The 16,410-nt window shown below is 39.5% G+C and overlaps 1 protein-coding gene across 1 annotated transcript; it reads left to right on the plus strand.

Moving 5' to 3' along the window:
* The first annotated feature begins 419 nt into the window (after positions 1-419).
* gas2b (growth arrest-specific 2b) lies at positions 420-16,014 on the plus strand. Its single transcript, XM_071488684.1, has 8 exons — positions 420-730; positions 5,212-5,459; positions 6,636-6,745; positions 7,234-7,375; positions 9,035-9,098; positions 9,378-9,945; positions 10,044-10,151; positions 15,150-16,014. Exons 2-8 carry the CDS (start codon positions 5,237-5,239, stop codon positions 15,354-15,356), a joined length of 1,422 nt encoding a protein of 473 aa, XP_071344785.1. The 5' UTR covers positions 420-730; positions 5,212-5,236; the 3' UTR covers positions 15,357-16,014.
* Positions 16,015-16,410: the final 396 nt, after the last annotated feature.

A 16,410-nucleotide genomic window follows, 5' to 3' on the forward strand; every position in this document is an offset into this window, starting at 1 on the left:
CAGTGGAAGAAAACAAGACTGTGGGGAATAACAGAGTAACAATTGGGCATTTTATATATATATATATATATATATATATATATATATATATAAACAAATTATTTTAGTAAATACTGGGTACCTAAGGGGTTAAGTTTCACAAGTTCACAATGGTGCAAGAATTGCTAAAAACTTTTGCTTAAGTGAAAGTTATACAATATAAAAGCAAAAGTCCTGCAATCATTTTTTTTTAAATGCAGAGGAGTATTATAAGAAAAGATGTAGGCTTTACACCTAGTTTTTTAAAACTATTTTATAAAGGCTTACTTTTTTAATCCATAAAAATGCATCTTATTTTGAAAAAGCTGATCATGTATTTCAGTTGAAACTTTTAATCTGAAAGGTCACTTTTGAGTACAATTGACAAGTCATTCCATCGCGTTCTTAAAATAAATACATAAATAAATAAATAAACTTGACCAGACAGCGGTGATGATTTATTTTTCAGTCTAACTCCTCAGCAGCTGTAAGTTGACACCACAAACTTGCAGGCGTGTTCAGGAGAGGCTGTTTTAAAAGCGACGGCCCCTGTCACAGTGCGGTGTAGTTACATGTGGTGAACCTGAGGGCGGTGAACATCTGGCGGGCCGTGATGAGTGCGTGTGTCTGAGAGGACAGATACGGGCGAGAAGATACTCAAAACAAACTTTCATGAAAAAGCAGGTCATTTGAAGAATCCTGTTGGCGTTTTGTAAGTATGTTTGCAGGAGAAAGGTACTGCGTGTTTTCCTATTATAAAAGTTTGGTGCTGATGTTGACAGTGATAATGATGATGGTGGTAAAAACACTGTACTAATGCAACTATTAGCTCCCTCATCAGTGGTGGAAGAAGTAGCCTGCTAGTGGTACAAGGCTCCACAATGTAAAAATAGTAAAAGCCCTGGATTCAAAATCTTACTAAAGTAAAAGTAAACAAATATAAGCAGTAAAATTAAATAAAAGTATCAAAAGTAAAAGTACTCATTATGCAAAATAACCACATTCAGAGAGTTGCATTTGTCGTGTAGGCCTATTAATGTAATTTATAATTGGGTCATAGTGATTCACTGTGTGTCAGTCACATGTAAGCAGCATTTTAATGTAGTCAAGGTTCATCTTTAACAATTTTTGCTTTACAATTTTTCATATAGCTGGTTAGTTTAATATACAATTGTTTACATATAAGATCCTGATTTGTAAAGTAACTAGTAGGCTACATATAGGTATATTTTCTTCTAAGTGTTCCTTATTGATATGTTTATTTGAATATTTCTGCAAAAGTTATTCATTATGCTATAAGTGTTTGAAAGTAGGTCAATAACCATAAGGTTAATGTTTTTGTTATGATGTAAAATATTTTTATCCTTTTTTCTCATGGCAGGATAACACAGCATTTTCAGAATTTAAAGCATTTGATTTAAAAGTTGAATAAGCAGTTTTAAGAGCAAACAAAAATGAGGGAACTTTATAGTCAGAAGAAAATATGTGTCTGAATGTGAGTTTTAAAATGAGTTGTTACATGAGGGTTCAGAAGATTGATGGAGAAATAAATTCCCCAACATGTTCATGGTGTCTGACCTTTCATGGCCTTGCTCGCAAAAACTTGAGTCAGAATTCACTAAATGAACTGACTGTTCTGAGGTGCCCACTGTTTATTTGATTTACCTCAAAACAATCCGTTTTTTTACATCTTGGTGCTAAAATTGTATTTTATTGTGTTTCACTGGAGCTGGAGCACAGTAGGTCTCCACTGTTCAGGGTGCATAAACAGAAGCAGGCAACAGACCTTTCCATCCTGTGTTGATATGAGGTTTATTTAGTCTAGAGGCAGCTGAAGGAAAGCCATAGAATGAGAGGACCACTGAAACTGAAACCTATATCTCAACTATGCAGTTGTGTTCATTCAATACCTGTTATTCATTTACTAGTTTTACATTACCTCCTTTAAGATTGTACAATCCTGCAGCTAACATTCAAGACAGCAGATCTTTGACGGAGACAGCTACCGCTGCCAGCAGTGCTGTCGGACATCCACTTGAAGTTATTCATCTTAATATTTATGAATAGTATTTTTTTCAAACAGTTGACAGATGGAGTGGATGTTGAACAGACTTTGAAGACAAAAGCGGAGAGCACAAGCCTGCAGGTTACAGGAGCAGCAAACTCAATTTGTACTGAAATTTGTTTGTAGAAACGTAGACACATTTTCCTGAATGAAGAGAAGATTCTTTCACTGACAGATTTGCGACTTCAACTTTTTTGAAGCAGGTGAGAGCCGTGCCTGTCATGTAGGGAAACAGAATTTTGTTAACTAGTTGTGAAGTTAGTTGTTTACCAGACACTGGCTTTGGTTTCATTCTCCGGAGACACCGGTGTTAAAGCTGTGCTGAAGGCACCCAATCATTAATCCCTCTGTCATCTTATACATACAGTTCATGTTCAGGTGTTTAAGCCCATGCTGCAGCTCAAATCTGTCATTTGGCACACATTTTTCAGGTAGGTAGGCGTAACCCAAATAGCTGGTTAGACTGAAGATGTTCACTTTTATTGCCAAAAGACGATTAAAGGCTGGGAAATACGACTGGACCAGGTCTTACTTTAGAAACATTAAAGGTTGCGCAAAGTAAATGAGGTGGAATAGAAACACTGATACATGCATGGGCCTGTGTGTGTGTGTGTGTGTCTGCTTGTGCGCCAGTCTGTGTGTATTTACATACATGGACCCTCAGCTCTGCAGGAATATAAAGACGACTAGTGTCTGAGAGTTAGGCCAGAGGGTGACCTTTGCCTTCTCTTCCCAGCAGAGCCATCCTGTAGCAGAGGTGTGAATTTTGCACCAGGATGTTTTGTTAGAGACAGAGGCTCTCATGCCCTGCTGGTCAACCTGTAAACCAGCCTCAAACTTGGCAGGAAGCCCCTTCATATACCTCGTCTCTGCCCCATGTCTACATGATGTGTTTACAAAGGACCCTTTCCACCACATCCAGTCAGAACCTTACGTCTACATCATCCTCACATTTGTCTGACACAACCTGAGCACAGAATCCACTGACATACATATTGCAGATACACCTTCGCCCTACTTCTATAATCATGGTGCGAGAGATTTGTAATCAACTTTTTGCTGATGTAGGGCAACTTTACAACAATCTACACTTGTACTTGAACTTGTAATGATGATCTGCAACACTGAGCTACAGGTACATTCATGCAAGAACACAGGTGGTGCACAACTATAAATGAGCTCAGCAGGCCAGCTGTGATGCTGTCTGCCTGGGTCCCAAACATCTGCCCACCAGGTGTGCTTTTACTTGAATATCCCTCTAAAGATGAAGTCTTTGTTAGAGATAAGATTTTTATTATCCAAGCTAGCGGCAGGGTGCGGTTGGTCCGTTGGTCCACCACTGAAACAGCTCAATAGCTTTTGGATGAATTGCCATGAAATTGTGTACAGAAACTGATGTTCCCTTGGCATTCATGTCTTGATTTAACTCATGTAAAGCCTCACAGAGCCTCTAGCATGGCTGTAGGCTCTTAGGCTGTTTTCAAAACAACAGTAGTCCCTTCCAAAAACATGCAGCCCTCTCATTCATTTGAACGAGGCCATGAGGCTCCAGCCGAACAACACAAGGGTCAAACAGCAAAGAGTCAAACGTGGCTCAACTTTTGCTTCAACAGGACTTTATCCAGCAAAGCACACAGGCACACATTCCAGATGGATTACTTTGTAATGTGAATGCTAAATAAAGTCTGCATAACAATCTAGTCTCAAAGTATATTATAAACCTCTGTGTAGCATTTTTGCATCTGCAAAGCCTTAAAATTTACTCTAACTAGTACCTGAAACAACATGCCTCCAAAATTGCAACCCTTGGCGTTGTTTTAACGCAGGGCTGTTTTTGGTCTGAATGACCGCACGGTCTTGTAATTTTACAATTAAACTTTAAAGTCAGTCATTTGGCACAAACCAAGCCTCTGCGTCTACTGTACATTACTCAGCAGACCCAGTGACCCACTGCATGTGTTGTTGTCTTAATTCCAGCTGATTAGCAGCGAGTATTACTGGCAGTCAGACCATGCCTCTGCATGGGGCTGAGCTTTATGATGGAGACTGCTCTGGGAACAGGACAAATGAGCCATGCAACAGCACCAGGAGGCTGGCTCAGGGCTGTAGCTGTATGTCTTATTAAGCCAGTCAGTTTAATCCCTTTGATTAATGATTGTGTGTATAAGGTCTGTGCATGGGAGCCAGTGTGTAAAATATGTTTCAACATGTATTGTTGCTTTTGTACATGTGGAGAACACCTTTGTGTTTTCACGCCAAAGAACACCCATTAGTATTCTCAAAAACCATTACATTTTAATTATTTATTGCGTCTTTCAAGTTTGTCTTAAAACAACACTGACATGCCCGTACATTTCAGCACGTCAATGCCCATACACCCAATGACTTTGTCAGCAGCAAAGAAAACACCTGAAAAAGAAAAATGGAATTTGCTCTAATAAGCCTCATATTAGCCACAGGTGAACATGAATACATTTTTACTTAAAAACATTGGAGGGAGTGGTCTCTTTACAGACAGTATGATCAGGAGATCATATCAAGAGACACTAACTTTTCCATAGTTGGGCATGTGAATAACAAAATGTGAAGACTAAAAAGCCTTCAATTACAATGCAATTAGGATTTAAAACATGAAATTGTGTTATTTTATATTTACTTTATTTTTCTTTTATTCTTTTCTCACTCCCACTTCAATTAGTTCTGACTCTTTGTTGTTATTTGTGGAGAGCACACCCTGGTTTACACATCAGTAACATTTGTGGTTGTTTCACCCATTATTTGTAATATTATGTGTCTTAATGTTGTATTTTGCCAAGGTGTAGTGAAAGACAAACTCAGCAGAGTACAGCTGGGCTAAGTTCAGTTCTTGATATATAGCTAAATCTAAAGCCAAGCTGCCCTAACTGTGACAAAAACACCTGTAAAGTGAACTGTAAATAACGTATTTAGTTTCACATATGCAAATAGAAATAGTAAAATTGTTAAACATGAGCATGAAAAACAGACATGACGTCTCCCCTTCTTCAAACCTCTCATACTTAGAGACTAATGAAAAATATAAAAAAAAATGAAAACCTGACAAGTGCATTATCAATCAAAACAAAAACATATGTATTATTTCTATCAAGGCCAAAGAACAATTGGAGCTGAAGCATGGACAGTGACGTGGGGGTGATGAACACCAGCCTTGAGGGCCCTCTGAGTCCCAGGCACCTGACTGGGTTGGGGATGAACTGTCTTCCAAGCCAAAAGTACAGACACTCTGGGCCAGGCCTCGCTAGTCCTCAGGAGTACAACCAGTGGCTGCCTTACCGTCATGATGCCAGCCTGCTGCCTATGAAAGAGGACCTGGCCTTCTGGCTCAACAACATGATGGGTGAGACTGCTGTCCTGCAATTGAAAACTAATACTTGATTGTTGAAGTCTGTTAAACTGGGATCATTACTTTTCTTTGTGCAGCTAAATTACAAGTTCATTCAAAATTTCAGTATAACATATTTAAGTAATAATAATATCCAAAATATCACATCAGGCTGTTGTTTGTCACAGTCAAATATAGATATAGAACAGCAAGACCAATTTGAGTGGGGCTTTTATTTTGAAGAAAAAAGTGAAAAGGCTGCAGAGGCACATTAACCTACTTATTATCCCAAATCCTTGAAATACCACTCCACCAGAGGAAGTGTGGCTGGGACTCCAGAGAAAGGATGTTTTCTTCCACTTTACTGCATTGTTAGGGAAAACATAAAGGGTGTATACATGCCGCAACCTGTTGGAGGGTGTCTGGAAAGTGACGAGACTCCAACATGACAAGGTTCTGACTGATGCAAATACTACTACTACAAAAAAAAAAGAGCCTTGGCAACTTGTTGGCCTATGAGTGTTGATTTGTTTGGAAGCAGAAACATGATAATATTAGTTCCAGTTTGAATGTGTTAAAGTTAAAACTGGATTGTAAGTTGTTGCTTGACACTTCAAAGCTTTTCCCTGATGAAGCATTCCTGTGGCCACCTGTGGCCATTTTGTGAGTCTATAAATCAAAATGAGATTTAAATGTGTGTTGCCTCCCTCATAATATTAAAGTATTATGAGGGAGATTATGTTATATACATACGCAGGAATTGGACATCTGTTTGCAAATGGTTACCCTCTCATTTCAGACACCTGATCAACAAAGACTCTTCTTTAGTCCTGATTCTACAGTAGATATGTTAATACGGCTTTTTATGGGTGGTTATTTTTTAGCTGGTTGAAGATTCACCTTTGTTATTTTTTTATTTTTATTTTCTTTTGTGACAGTGCGCTCCAATTTTTCTCTTCATTTCAAACTGGATCATTTTTCACCTTTTATTACTCATCTTTGGAGGATCCCACTTCCTGAAAACTACAGTGGATAGATTCCTCTTAAAACAAGAAATATAATAATGTTTTGATGCCAATCCAGGCAAAAATTTGTTCAGGTTGATCTTGTCCTAAGATCTTGGTATATCTTGTGTAATACCTACATTTTACTGTATGTGATTCAGTGTGGATGTGTGTGTATCCTCCTCAGGTGTGGACCTCACAGCGGACAGTCTGATGGAGAGGTTGGATAATGGTGTTCTCCTCTGTCAGCTGGCGCAGCTGCTCCAGGACAAGATGATCCATGCCAACAATGGCAAGGTGCTGCAACAACACAAAGTCATGCACACATTCACACACACGAACACAAACACAGAGGAGGAGACTTCACAAAAACACAAAACCACACCTTGGAAGTCATTTTAATTAAACAAATATTTACCATTATATCACAATAATCTATGCTCGCTTGTTTCAGAATATTTTAATCTGTTTTTCACTTTACCACTGTGACTCTACCGACCTGTACAAGTCATGACAAGACTGACAAACTGACAATAGCTAATGAAAATGTCAATTTTATATTAATAGACATGACATGTGTTTGCCCAGTTGTCAAGAGTCAGTGAACTGCAGGAAAGGGACTTAGGAAAATGAAAATGCAGTAACGTCTGAGGATGTCACAGCTAAAGCCCACAGAATGTGTATGTGCATTGTTTATCATTACGCATGAACCAACATTAATCCATTAATGTGTTACTGCAGAAATAAACTAACTGTATGTATGTGTGTACTGAAAACAATTACAGCCCTTTGTAAGAAGAGTGATCCACTGGCGAGCTGATGCAACTTCTGGATCATTTTTTGCCCGAGACAACACAGCCAACTTCCTTTACTGGTGTCGAAAGATTGGCGTTGATGAGGCTTACCTTTTTGAGTCAGAGGATTTGGGTGAGTTAAGACCGGAGATTGCATTCAACATTATGGAGTTCACGAGCGCTGACTTTTTTTTTGCCCCTTTTGCCAGTAAAAGCCTCAAGTAGCACTTACTATGCACTATTTTACACACTTCCTTATACAGTCTCTGAGCACTTATTAAATAGATGTAGTACCGAATACTTACATGCACCCACTGCACTGTAGCTATAATACTATTATCCTTCACTTGTAAGTTACTAAAAGCATCTGCCAAATGAGTAAATGTAAATGTAAACGTAAGTAAATCATGTCACATAGTAGAAATAATGTATTTGTGTCTCCCAGTCTTCAACTGTCTGTTTGCTGTGTGAGAACTTTGTGCCCCTTATGTGTCTTCTTTAATGTCTCCATCCCTCCACGATCTCTCTCGTGCTGTTGTGTCAGGGCCTTTTTTCGACTGCTAACCCACTGGCTATGTCTGAATAAACATGATAGATCAGCATAATGTGGCTTATTTGCCAAATAAATGACATTGTGCATCAGGTGCAAAAAAGAATACATTCATTTTTTTCTATTTACTGGGACCAGCAGTTACTTTCAAGTGATTTCTGTACACTTTCTGATTAATTGGTATTATTGGTGATTTATAATGTCTTCACTCTTAAAACTCAAATAAGCTGAATTTGTTGTAAAACTCAAAACGCTGCTCACAAACCCATTAAAAGCAAAAAGGAGTATGGAAAGATAGCATTTCAAGATAAGTCACAATGATCACACTGAATGTGACTGAGTCACTGTGGTGATTACATGTTTCTATGCTCTCAGACTCCCTGTATCATTTCTCACTAACACCCTCTGTATGTGTGATGCTGCGTGTGCCTGAGGAGAAAACTGGCAGTCAACATGCTAACATGGCTCTGTATCATTAAACATACTCTCCTCTGTGCACTTCTCGCCTGGGCATGTCTACGCAAGGCGGCAGATGCGTGAGAATGATAATGTGCACGTTAATCCCCACCAACAATGAGTCCCCCCTGCAGGCAGACAAACCTGCTTCACTTGACTAATTGAGTGACAGGGAGAGTAAACTTCAGGCTTTAGTTTCCTGCCTCAGCGACATGATGGCACAGATATTATCCTTTTTCTCGTCTCTTTTTCTTGCAGCAGTCTTGATGCAATGGCAGATGTCATATGGTGATGAATAAAAAAAACAAAAAAAAAACACCATCATTGATATTGACACTTGCTCTGCTGACTAAATGTTTTTTCAATCAGTAATGTTGTGGACTGTAGATATGTAGTTGTTTATAATTTTCTGCATGCTCAACCAATTGTCACCATAAGGAAATAAGTAACTAGGACTAGGTCCACACTGAGTGCACCGAGCCCCTTTTTATAAATAGCGGACTGGAAGCAGGAGAGCTTTTCGTACCCCCATGCCCTCAGCTGCGCATCCAGAGCCCACAGGAATTCCTGCTCAGCTTCAAAGATACAGATGCACAATAGAGACAGAGTACCTCCTGAAATGCGCCCTGTTTGTTCAAACTGCAGCTCCTGTTTTCTTTTGACACAAGCAGAAGTTTATCTCCGGAAACATCTTTCTTTTCAGATGAGTAACTTTTTTTTTTTTTTTTTTTTTTTAATCTTTGCCTTTCCACCTTTTTTGTTTGCACTTGCATGTGCTATGTGAAGTCCTCCACAAGCAACCTTGGGAAGTGTGCCTGTGTCTGATGGAACTGGGACGGATTGCAGCCAGGTAACTAGAAAAAAAAACAGAACTGCCCCACCCACTGTACAACTCCTGAAACATCTGAATCACACTGAGTAGAAATGCCACATGCTTAAGCATTCGACCATTATATTCTTTATATTCTATTTTAGCAATTTTTTCAGTTTATCCATTAGCTACCTTTAGCTACGTGCTTGAACTGTTTAAAGTATTCCCCTCAAATCAATCGCAATGGCAATCGCTATGCTCTACTGTGTAAATTATCCTTTTGGTTGCTGGTATATTTTTGTTAAACCTCTCTTTCAGGTACGGAGTGGAGCCTCCGGGGCTGGTGAAGTTGGAGAGAGAGATAGAGAGGGAGGAGGCGGGTTGCTTATCTCCATCATCCCCTCTGCCCCTCTCCTTTTTTCCTCCTACATCAATGTATTCACCATCACAGTCATCCCTGCCCCCAGCCCAGTCTCCCCCTCCTCCACCTGCGCCCCTCACTCCAAGCACAACCTGTCTGTCTGAACCTCTCACTGCCTCCCTTGCCTCTGATCTTCCATCAGCCACAACAAACCCAGCACCCACATGTTTGTCTCCTCCTCGGTCCTCCATCTCAGCCTCTAACCCTTGTACAACCACCGCCTCAACACAAACACCTTTGTTCTCTTCATCCTGCACCACTAACACATCTGCTTCCCCTCCGCTGTCAGCCCCCTCACCAGACCAAACCCTGGTATCCCCTGCCAAAGTCTCTCCTACCACAGTAAACGACCATACTCCAGCTACACCTCTCACCACCTTCCCACCTGCAGCCCCGACTCCGCGATCCTCAAGCAAATCCACAAGCCGCAGGAGCGCAGGCACCAACAACATTTTGGATGACATTGTATGCATTTTATTCCCAATGAAATTAGTCTTATTTGAGCTTAAAGAGATTAAAGGTCTGCACTGAATGTTTATACTTGATTTGCTCTCTCTCTCCAGGTGAGAAACATTATTGAAAACCCCCCCTGCAGCTGTCCCACCAGGTTCCTTGTTGAGAAGCAACCTAAAGGCTGTTACCGTGTTGGGGATAAAGTTCTGTATATACGGGTAAGTGTGTTCAGGCTTCTAGAAACTATAATATAGCAAAACAACACCAAATACATTTTACATGCATACAAAGGACACACATACACAATGTTAATTAAAGTATATGCCAAGTCACAAAATATTGAGACTGGGAGTATCTGCAAAATGTTTACTGAGAACTTATGTTCTTTGTTTGTTTCACTTGTAGGAATTAAAGTGTAATTAAACTGCACTCTGGGTAACATCCTCAAAAAGGCAGGAGCACTTTGTTTTTATCCTTGTTCGTAAAATCGTGATTAAACTGTCTTACGTGTAGGCACTCGCAGCTCTTGTTTAAGCGCACAGGAGACCTGGCTGTGAACCACGGGTCAAAGTCCTGCACCTTGTGCGCCCACCATCCACCCTGTGTGAAGTACAAAAATGTAGTGCTTCGTACTCTGGAGAAAACATTGCCAGTGAACAGAATCCAGCAATAAACATATTTTCTAGAAGACAAGGTTGGTTCACACCCACCTCCTCCACTGGTTTGATGATGATACTGCTGTTATGTTGTTAAGTAAAATATTAGATAAATAATCTAAGACAAATTTATAAAATGTAGAATAATATAATATTAAACATTAAATGAATAAACTAAAGCTACAGATCTGCGAAATTCAGTACATTAATGTAAAATCTGATGTACGGAATTGTAACTTGATACTTTGATATCGTGACAAATCAGTGCATCATAGATTCTGCAACACATAACAAGATTTGAGGTGCGAGGGCCCTCGAGTCATTAATCAACAGCTGAGTCAGCAACAAGTGCATTGTGTCAGAGCGACTGATTTACAGTCATTTAGGATGAAGACATCAGTGCCTTATAGCCTCCCTGAGTCGTGCTTCACCCGTATGCGTCTGTACAAAGGCTCGAGGAATGGCCTTCTGGGAGGCAGAGTTGCTTGGCAACCAATGGTCAGGATAGGACTGGGCTGACAATGATTTTCAGTATGTAGACCTTCAGCAAGGAGTTCAAACCTGAAGGAAAAACAAACACATCTCTTTCAGGATGATTTTGAATAAGGTTTTACTTAACTGTCTGTATACAACCATCCATCTATACAAAGACATAACATAATAGCATCAGTGTGTGTTGTATATTTGAGTAAATTGTCTAACAATTTGAGCTATATATCCTCTACATTAAACAGAGTCATCACAGCTTTGGCTGCTAACTGGTCACTAGTTGAAACCCATTTAGTGCTTTGTTAAACATATTGAAAACCCCATTGACCCAACACTTTCTAAACTGGTAATCAATGCTGTCAGCAGCACTTTGCTTGTAACACAGTGACATCTACGTTTTGGCTGGCTGACAGACAGCACATTTTTACTGCCCATTTAGAAAAGAAGGCTCCTCTTCAAGTCACAGAACACCTGTTTCTCCACTGCAGACCCAAAGCAATAAAGATGTGATAACCAAAGCATGTTATTAGTTTATGGTTAGGTCCAGTAGAATGCACTTTTGCATTTTTGTGAAGGAAAATTAATGTTGAGAGAAGAGAAAAATCACCTTTTCATTATTTAATATTCCAGTATTTCAAGAATTTGTTTTTCTACACCATCTCAATTGTTGACCTTTTGTGCTCACTTTCTCCATGTAGCCTTGCAAATACAGTGTTTTACAAAAACTTTGTGTCCATCTGTCAGTTTTCAGCTATAATTACTAGTTTGTAGACTCTACTCACACCGCTCCCTTCCCTTTTCTCCTCACTGCTGACAAGCAAACGTACCTCAGTTGTGTGAATAGAGCGCTGCAGCCCATCAACACTGACTCCATCCATTACCTTGAAGCTCACAGCTGCCTACATGTGTGCAGGGAAACACGCTATAAACCTCAATTACCATATACCATGATAACCCCTGTGCTGCTCCTTGGAGAGCATGCCATTCAATGTGTACAGACCTTTTTAAAGAGCAGATACTATTGATTACCGAGACAAAGTCATTAGCGAGGGGTTTAATCAGACAGCTTGTTAATGAGCGGCTGAGCATGACCGCCCCTCCTCACATGCAAACTTTCTACCCCCCATCTCCCCCTCTCTATTCCCTATGGAGACTATTCAATCATGCTGGCCCTGGAGTGCTCCGCCATTCTTTGGTGTTAAAAAAGAGGAAGGCTTTTCTTTCTTCTCTGCACCCAATTAGGCTCTCCCTCAGCTTTGTAGCAGAGATGCAGTCTGACCGTGTCAATGGAAGGAAAAGACATTGAAACACTTCACAATATCATGGTACATTAGTTCTTTGTTTATCATGCTATAAACCTAAAAATAAATGAAAACATCTTTTTTGAAGACTAGTTAGTGCTGAGCGAAATAACTCAAATGAGAATGAGGTAATTGTTTTTCTCAGCCTAGCCTCTTCATAGAACACCCCTTCATCATACTCCTTTCTCAAGTGTACTTGAGGAAGACATTGACTCAGTAGAAGCTACAGGGTCTTGTCCTCTAGGTGACCCTGACCTCTGACCTTAGATATGATTGCCAATAGTGTAGCACTCATTTATAAAATGGTTAATCACAGGAAAAATCTGGTGTGATTTTAATCATTAGTATAAGACCTCAGTGAAGTAATCATGAATGAACAAAACAAAGATGCTACATGTAGCACCTTTTAGCAACTTTGTATTTAGGCACAGCAGTGCTTTGAGCTAAATGCTAATGTCAGCATGCTAACATGTCCACAGGGACAATGATATAATGAAGATGTTAAGCTTTTTTTTTAAAAACACAAATTTTACCATCTAAATGCTAACATTTGCTGATTACCACCAAAGCTAAAGAACAGCTGAGGCTGCAGGTATTTTGTTGTAAACTAAAATATCAAACCAACGTTATTACAGTTTAACTTGAGGGGAACATGAATATCTGACTGTTCACTCAAAACTCATTAGGCTGCATTTTCTTGCAAGTATGGACAATTGTACCAAATTCCATAGCAATTAATCCAGTAAAACAAAATGCCTTAAGGGGCTTTAAAATATATAAAAGCATACAGCGCCCCCTATCCTTTGGCCTATGATTTGATGAGGAAAAACAAAGAAAAGAGAGAGAAAGGGTTTAGAAAAAAAAAGGTGAACATTCAGAAATTACAAAACTAACCCTCATCGGCTTGTGACTTAATACAAATTTACAAAGGACTGGCTGCGCTCAAAGACAGAGCAGCGGATGTGGCTAAAGCCTGCCTCCTACTGGCAAGTGTTTCAATGACTTGCCGTTCCTGAGAACACTCATGCATCTTTCAGCAGGAAAGGAGAGAGGGAATCAATGGAGCTGCCAGGGAGGACACAGGGGAATCCAGGCGGTAGTTTATGGGCTGCAGACGTAGCACACTTTGTACGGAGACCTGAAAGAGGGGGGGGGGGGCAGTTGTAGAGACAGAAATAAAGGAGTGTGCCTGACAAAGAGGGCTTGTGTAGAATATTACAGTAGGGTACAGAAAGACGCTGACTGTATTTCTTTTACAATAAATCATCAGTTTGGTATAGTGGTTGTTAATCCTACGTTCCTGCTTTAATAATGTTCTGATGCATAATAGACAGTAGAATTCAGCTATAGAAATATAAAAATGATAAATTAAAAGACATGTGAAATATGTTTATATTATAACTTTATTTGATCAGGTAACAGAAAGCTGAGAACAAGAAGCAATCATAGTCAAACAATCTGACAACCAGCACACAAGAAACAACACATATAAAACCAAATAACAAACAAGTGACTCATAGGAATAGTAAAACAGTTATATGAGCAATAATAATAATTTAAAAAAAAAAAACATAAGATAAAAGCTTTAAAATTTAAGCAGCTTACTTTAAAGATTGCAGATTTAACAACATATACTAGTTTGTATAAAAACAGAGAATAAATACTGGAAAAGATCACATCTAATTGGAAATGACAATTAACGCTGGATTGTATTTATATAATTTAAAAAAATGTATGTCTTTGGGAAATAAACTTGAGATGATGATGAATTTTTGAGGATGAAGAGCAGTCAGAATGATATTCCCTCCACATCTGACAGGAGAGTGGTTTATTCAGGATGTCGGACTTGACCCCTGTCAACCTCAACATTTTAATCTGCAGGATGACAGCTGAGACAGACCACGTCTGGAGTTTCCTCTAAAGCTGCCCCTTGTCGCCTGCATGTGTCTGTGCTTGTACCATTGATTTTTCTTCCTATATACACGTGACACACACCTCCCCACATAGGAAGAGTAGATCTGCTTGCATTCTTAATGGCTCCATAATGAAGGGTTTATTGGTGATAAGGCAAGAGGGGGTGGGCCGGTGCTGACAGGACAACGGATGGCTTTGAAGCACCTCCTGGGAATGTTAATGTCTGCTGGGAATTGAGGGTCTGTGCTCAACTCATCTCAATTTCTCCTTTCATTTTTTTTTTCCAGGCTCTATATTGTGGCAGTAGTTGCCATGGCAGCAGTTGGTTTTCAGCTGTAAGGACAGCTGTCTGTGAAGAATGTGTTGATTCAGATATAATGGACCTCTCTGCAACTGTTATTAAAGGATAGACTGGCTGTACAGTAATCATTTTATGTAAAATAGTGCTTATTTGGTGGTTTGTGTTGCAGATCTATGTGGGTGTGCCTTTGTGCGTCACTGCATGCGTGTGTTTGCATATTCATATGAGGATTAGTCCTGCGTGTGTGAGCTCAGCTGACGTGTGCCATGACGTGTTGATTCATTTGGTTTAATGAGATTTTGACAAAGCTATCTGAGAGAGCATTTGCCTTTCATAGCCAGAGTATACATGCAGAATTTGTAAATATTAGACCAGTGTGTGTATACGAAGGAGGTGGGGGGGTGGGGAGGGGTGGGGGGGTCTCTTCACGACTGATTTTTCACGTAATTGAGAATTCATAAACATACTTGCAATAACCCAACCACAAAATATACGCAGGCTTTCTGTCCTTTCAATCCCCCATCCCGACTGAACTGTCTTGTGTCACCTCTGCAGATGCTGAATGAGCGTCATGTGATGGTGCGTGTAGGCGGGGGCTGGGAGACCTTTATAAGTTACCTGCACAAACACGACCCCTGCAGAGGAGGACCGACCGGCAGAACTGAGGTCAGGGTTTGTAGGTACAAAGCAAAGACGCCCAGTTTGAACATCTCACCTGACAGCTACATGGTGGTTGGTGCCCATTACCGTAGCAAGAAGTAGACTCTCAAACTTTTGCTTCTGGCTCCACTTGCCTAATAAGACCAAACTGTAAAAGGTCAATGATTTAACATATTGTTCAAATCCCTTTTGCCTCCAACTCAAAGGGAAATCCAACATTTTCTATTGAAGTTGTAGATATGACTGGTTCTTACCTGATTGTTATCTGTATGAACAACTTGCCAGTGAAGCAACATGACTGTATGTATGCAACAATTAGTTGATTAGCAGAAAATGAATAGTCATTTAATTGTCTCAGTCACTGTTCAAGAGAAAATGCCAAACCAGCTTAATCAATGTGAGGATTGCTGCTTTCCTTTGTCATAAATGATCACAGACTGAAGATCTTTAGACTGTTGGTTGAATAAAACAAACGATCTGAATACATCATCTTGGGCTGTGAGAAATTATGAAAGACTGTGACTTGGGTTATTGTAGCGTAGTTAGTGAACATACAGCTCTGAGTTTATGTATTGTGGTACTATAGTTTGAATTTTTATCTTTGAGCATCTGTATTTTGGATCCTTTAGTTCCAGCAGCAGTTTGAATAGTCTTAACAATCTATGCATAATGACTTTTAATGTACGGAATTTTTCTGTATTTTACTGGATAAAATCTGTTTTGTTTTCTGTTTAAAATAAACAGTTTAAAGATGAAATTACAGCTGATAACATTTTTTGTTTTAATGGTATGTATCATAATTGGTCATTCATTTAATATTTTGTAATACATGATGGATGCAAAAAACAAAATTATTATTTGAGTTGAGTTTATTACCTCAGCCTTAAAAAGGCAAAGGCACAAAGCATCAAGTCCTCCCTCTAGATGGCACCATGTCCTAAGTGACAAAAGGCCAGGGCTCGCCTCCAAGCTTGTTTGGAGGACAGCTTTGCTATGATGATGTCTTACCTCTAGTCTTGATGACATACATCTCTTAGCTGGACTGGACATCTTTTTTCAATTTTAACTCCATAAACTAAAACTACAACAGTACATCTGCCCCATCAGCCAGATGAAGACAGTCACCTACGAAAGTTAAAAAAAAAAACAAACATTA

Source organism: Trachinotus anak, unplaced genomic scaffold (assembly GCF_046630095.1).
Source record: "Trachinotus anak isolate AG129_WGS33_773 ecotype Australia unplaced genomic scaffold, CSIRO_AGI_Tana_v1 ptg000011l, whole genome shotgun sequence".
Classification (NCBI taxonomy): domain Eukaryota; kingdom Metazoa; phylum Chordata; class Actinopteri; order Carangiformes; family Carangidae; genus Trachinotus; species Trachinotus anak.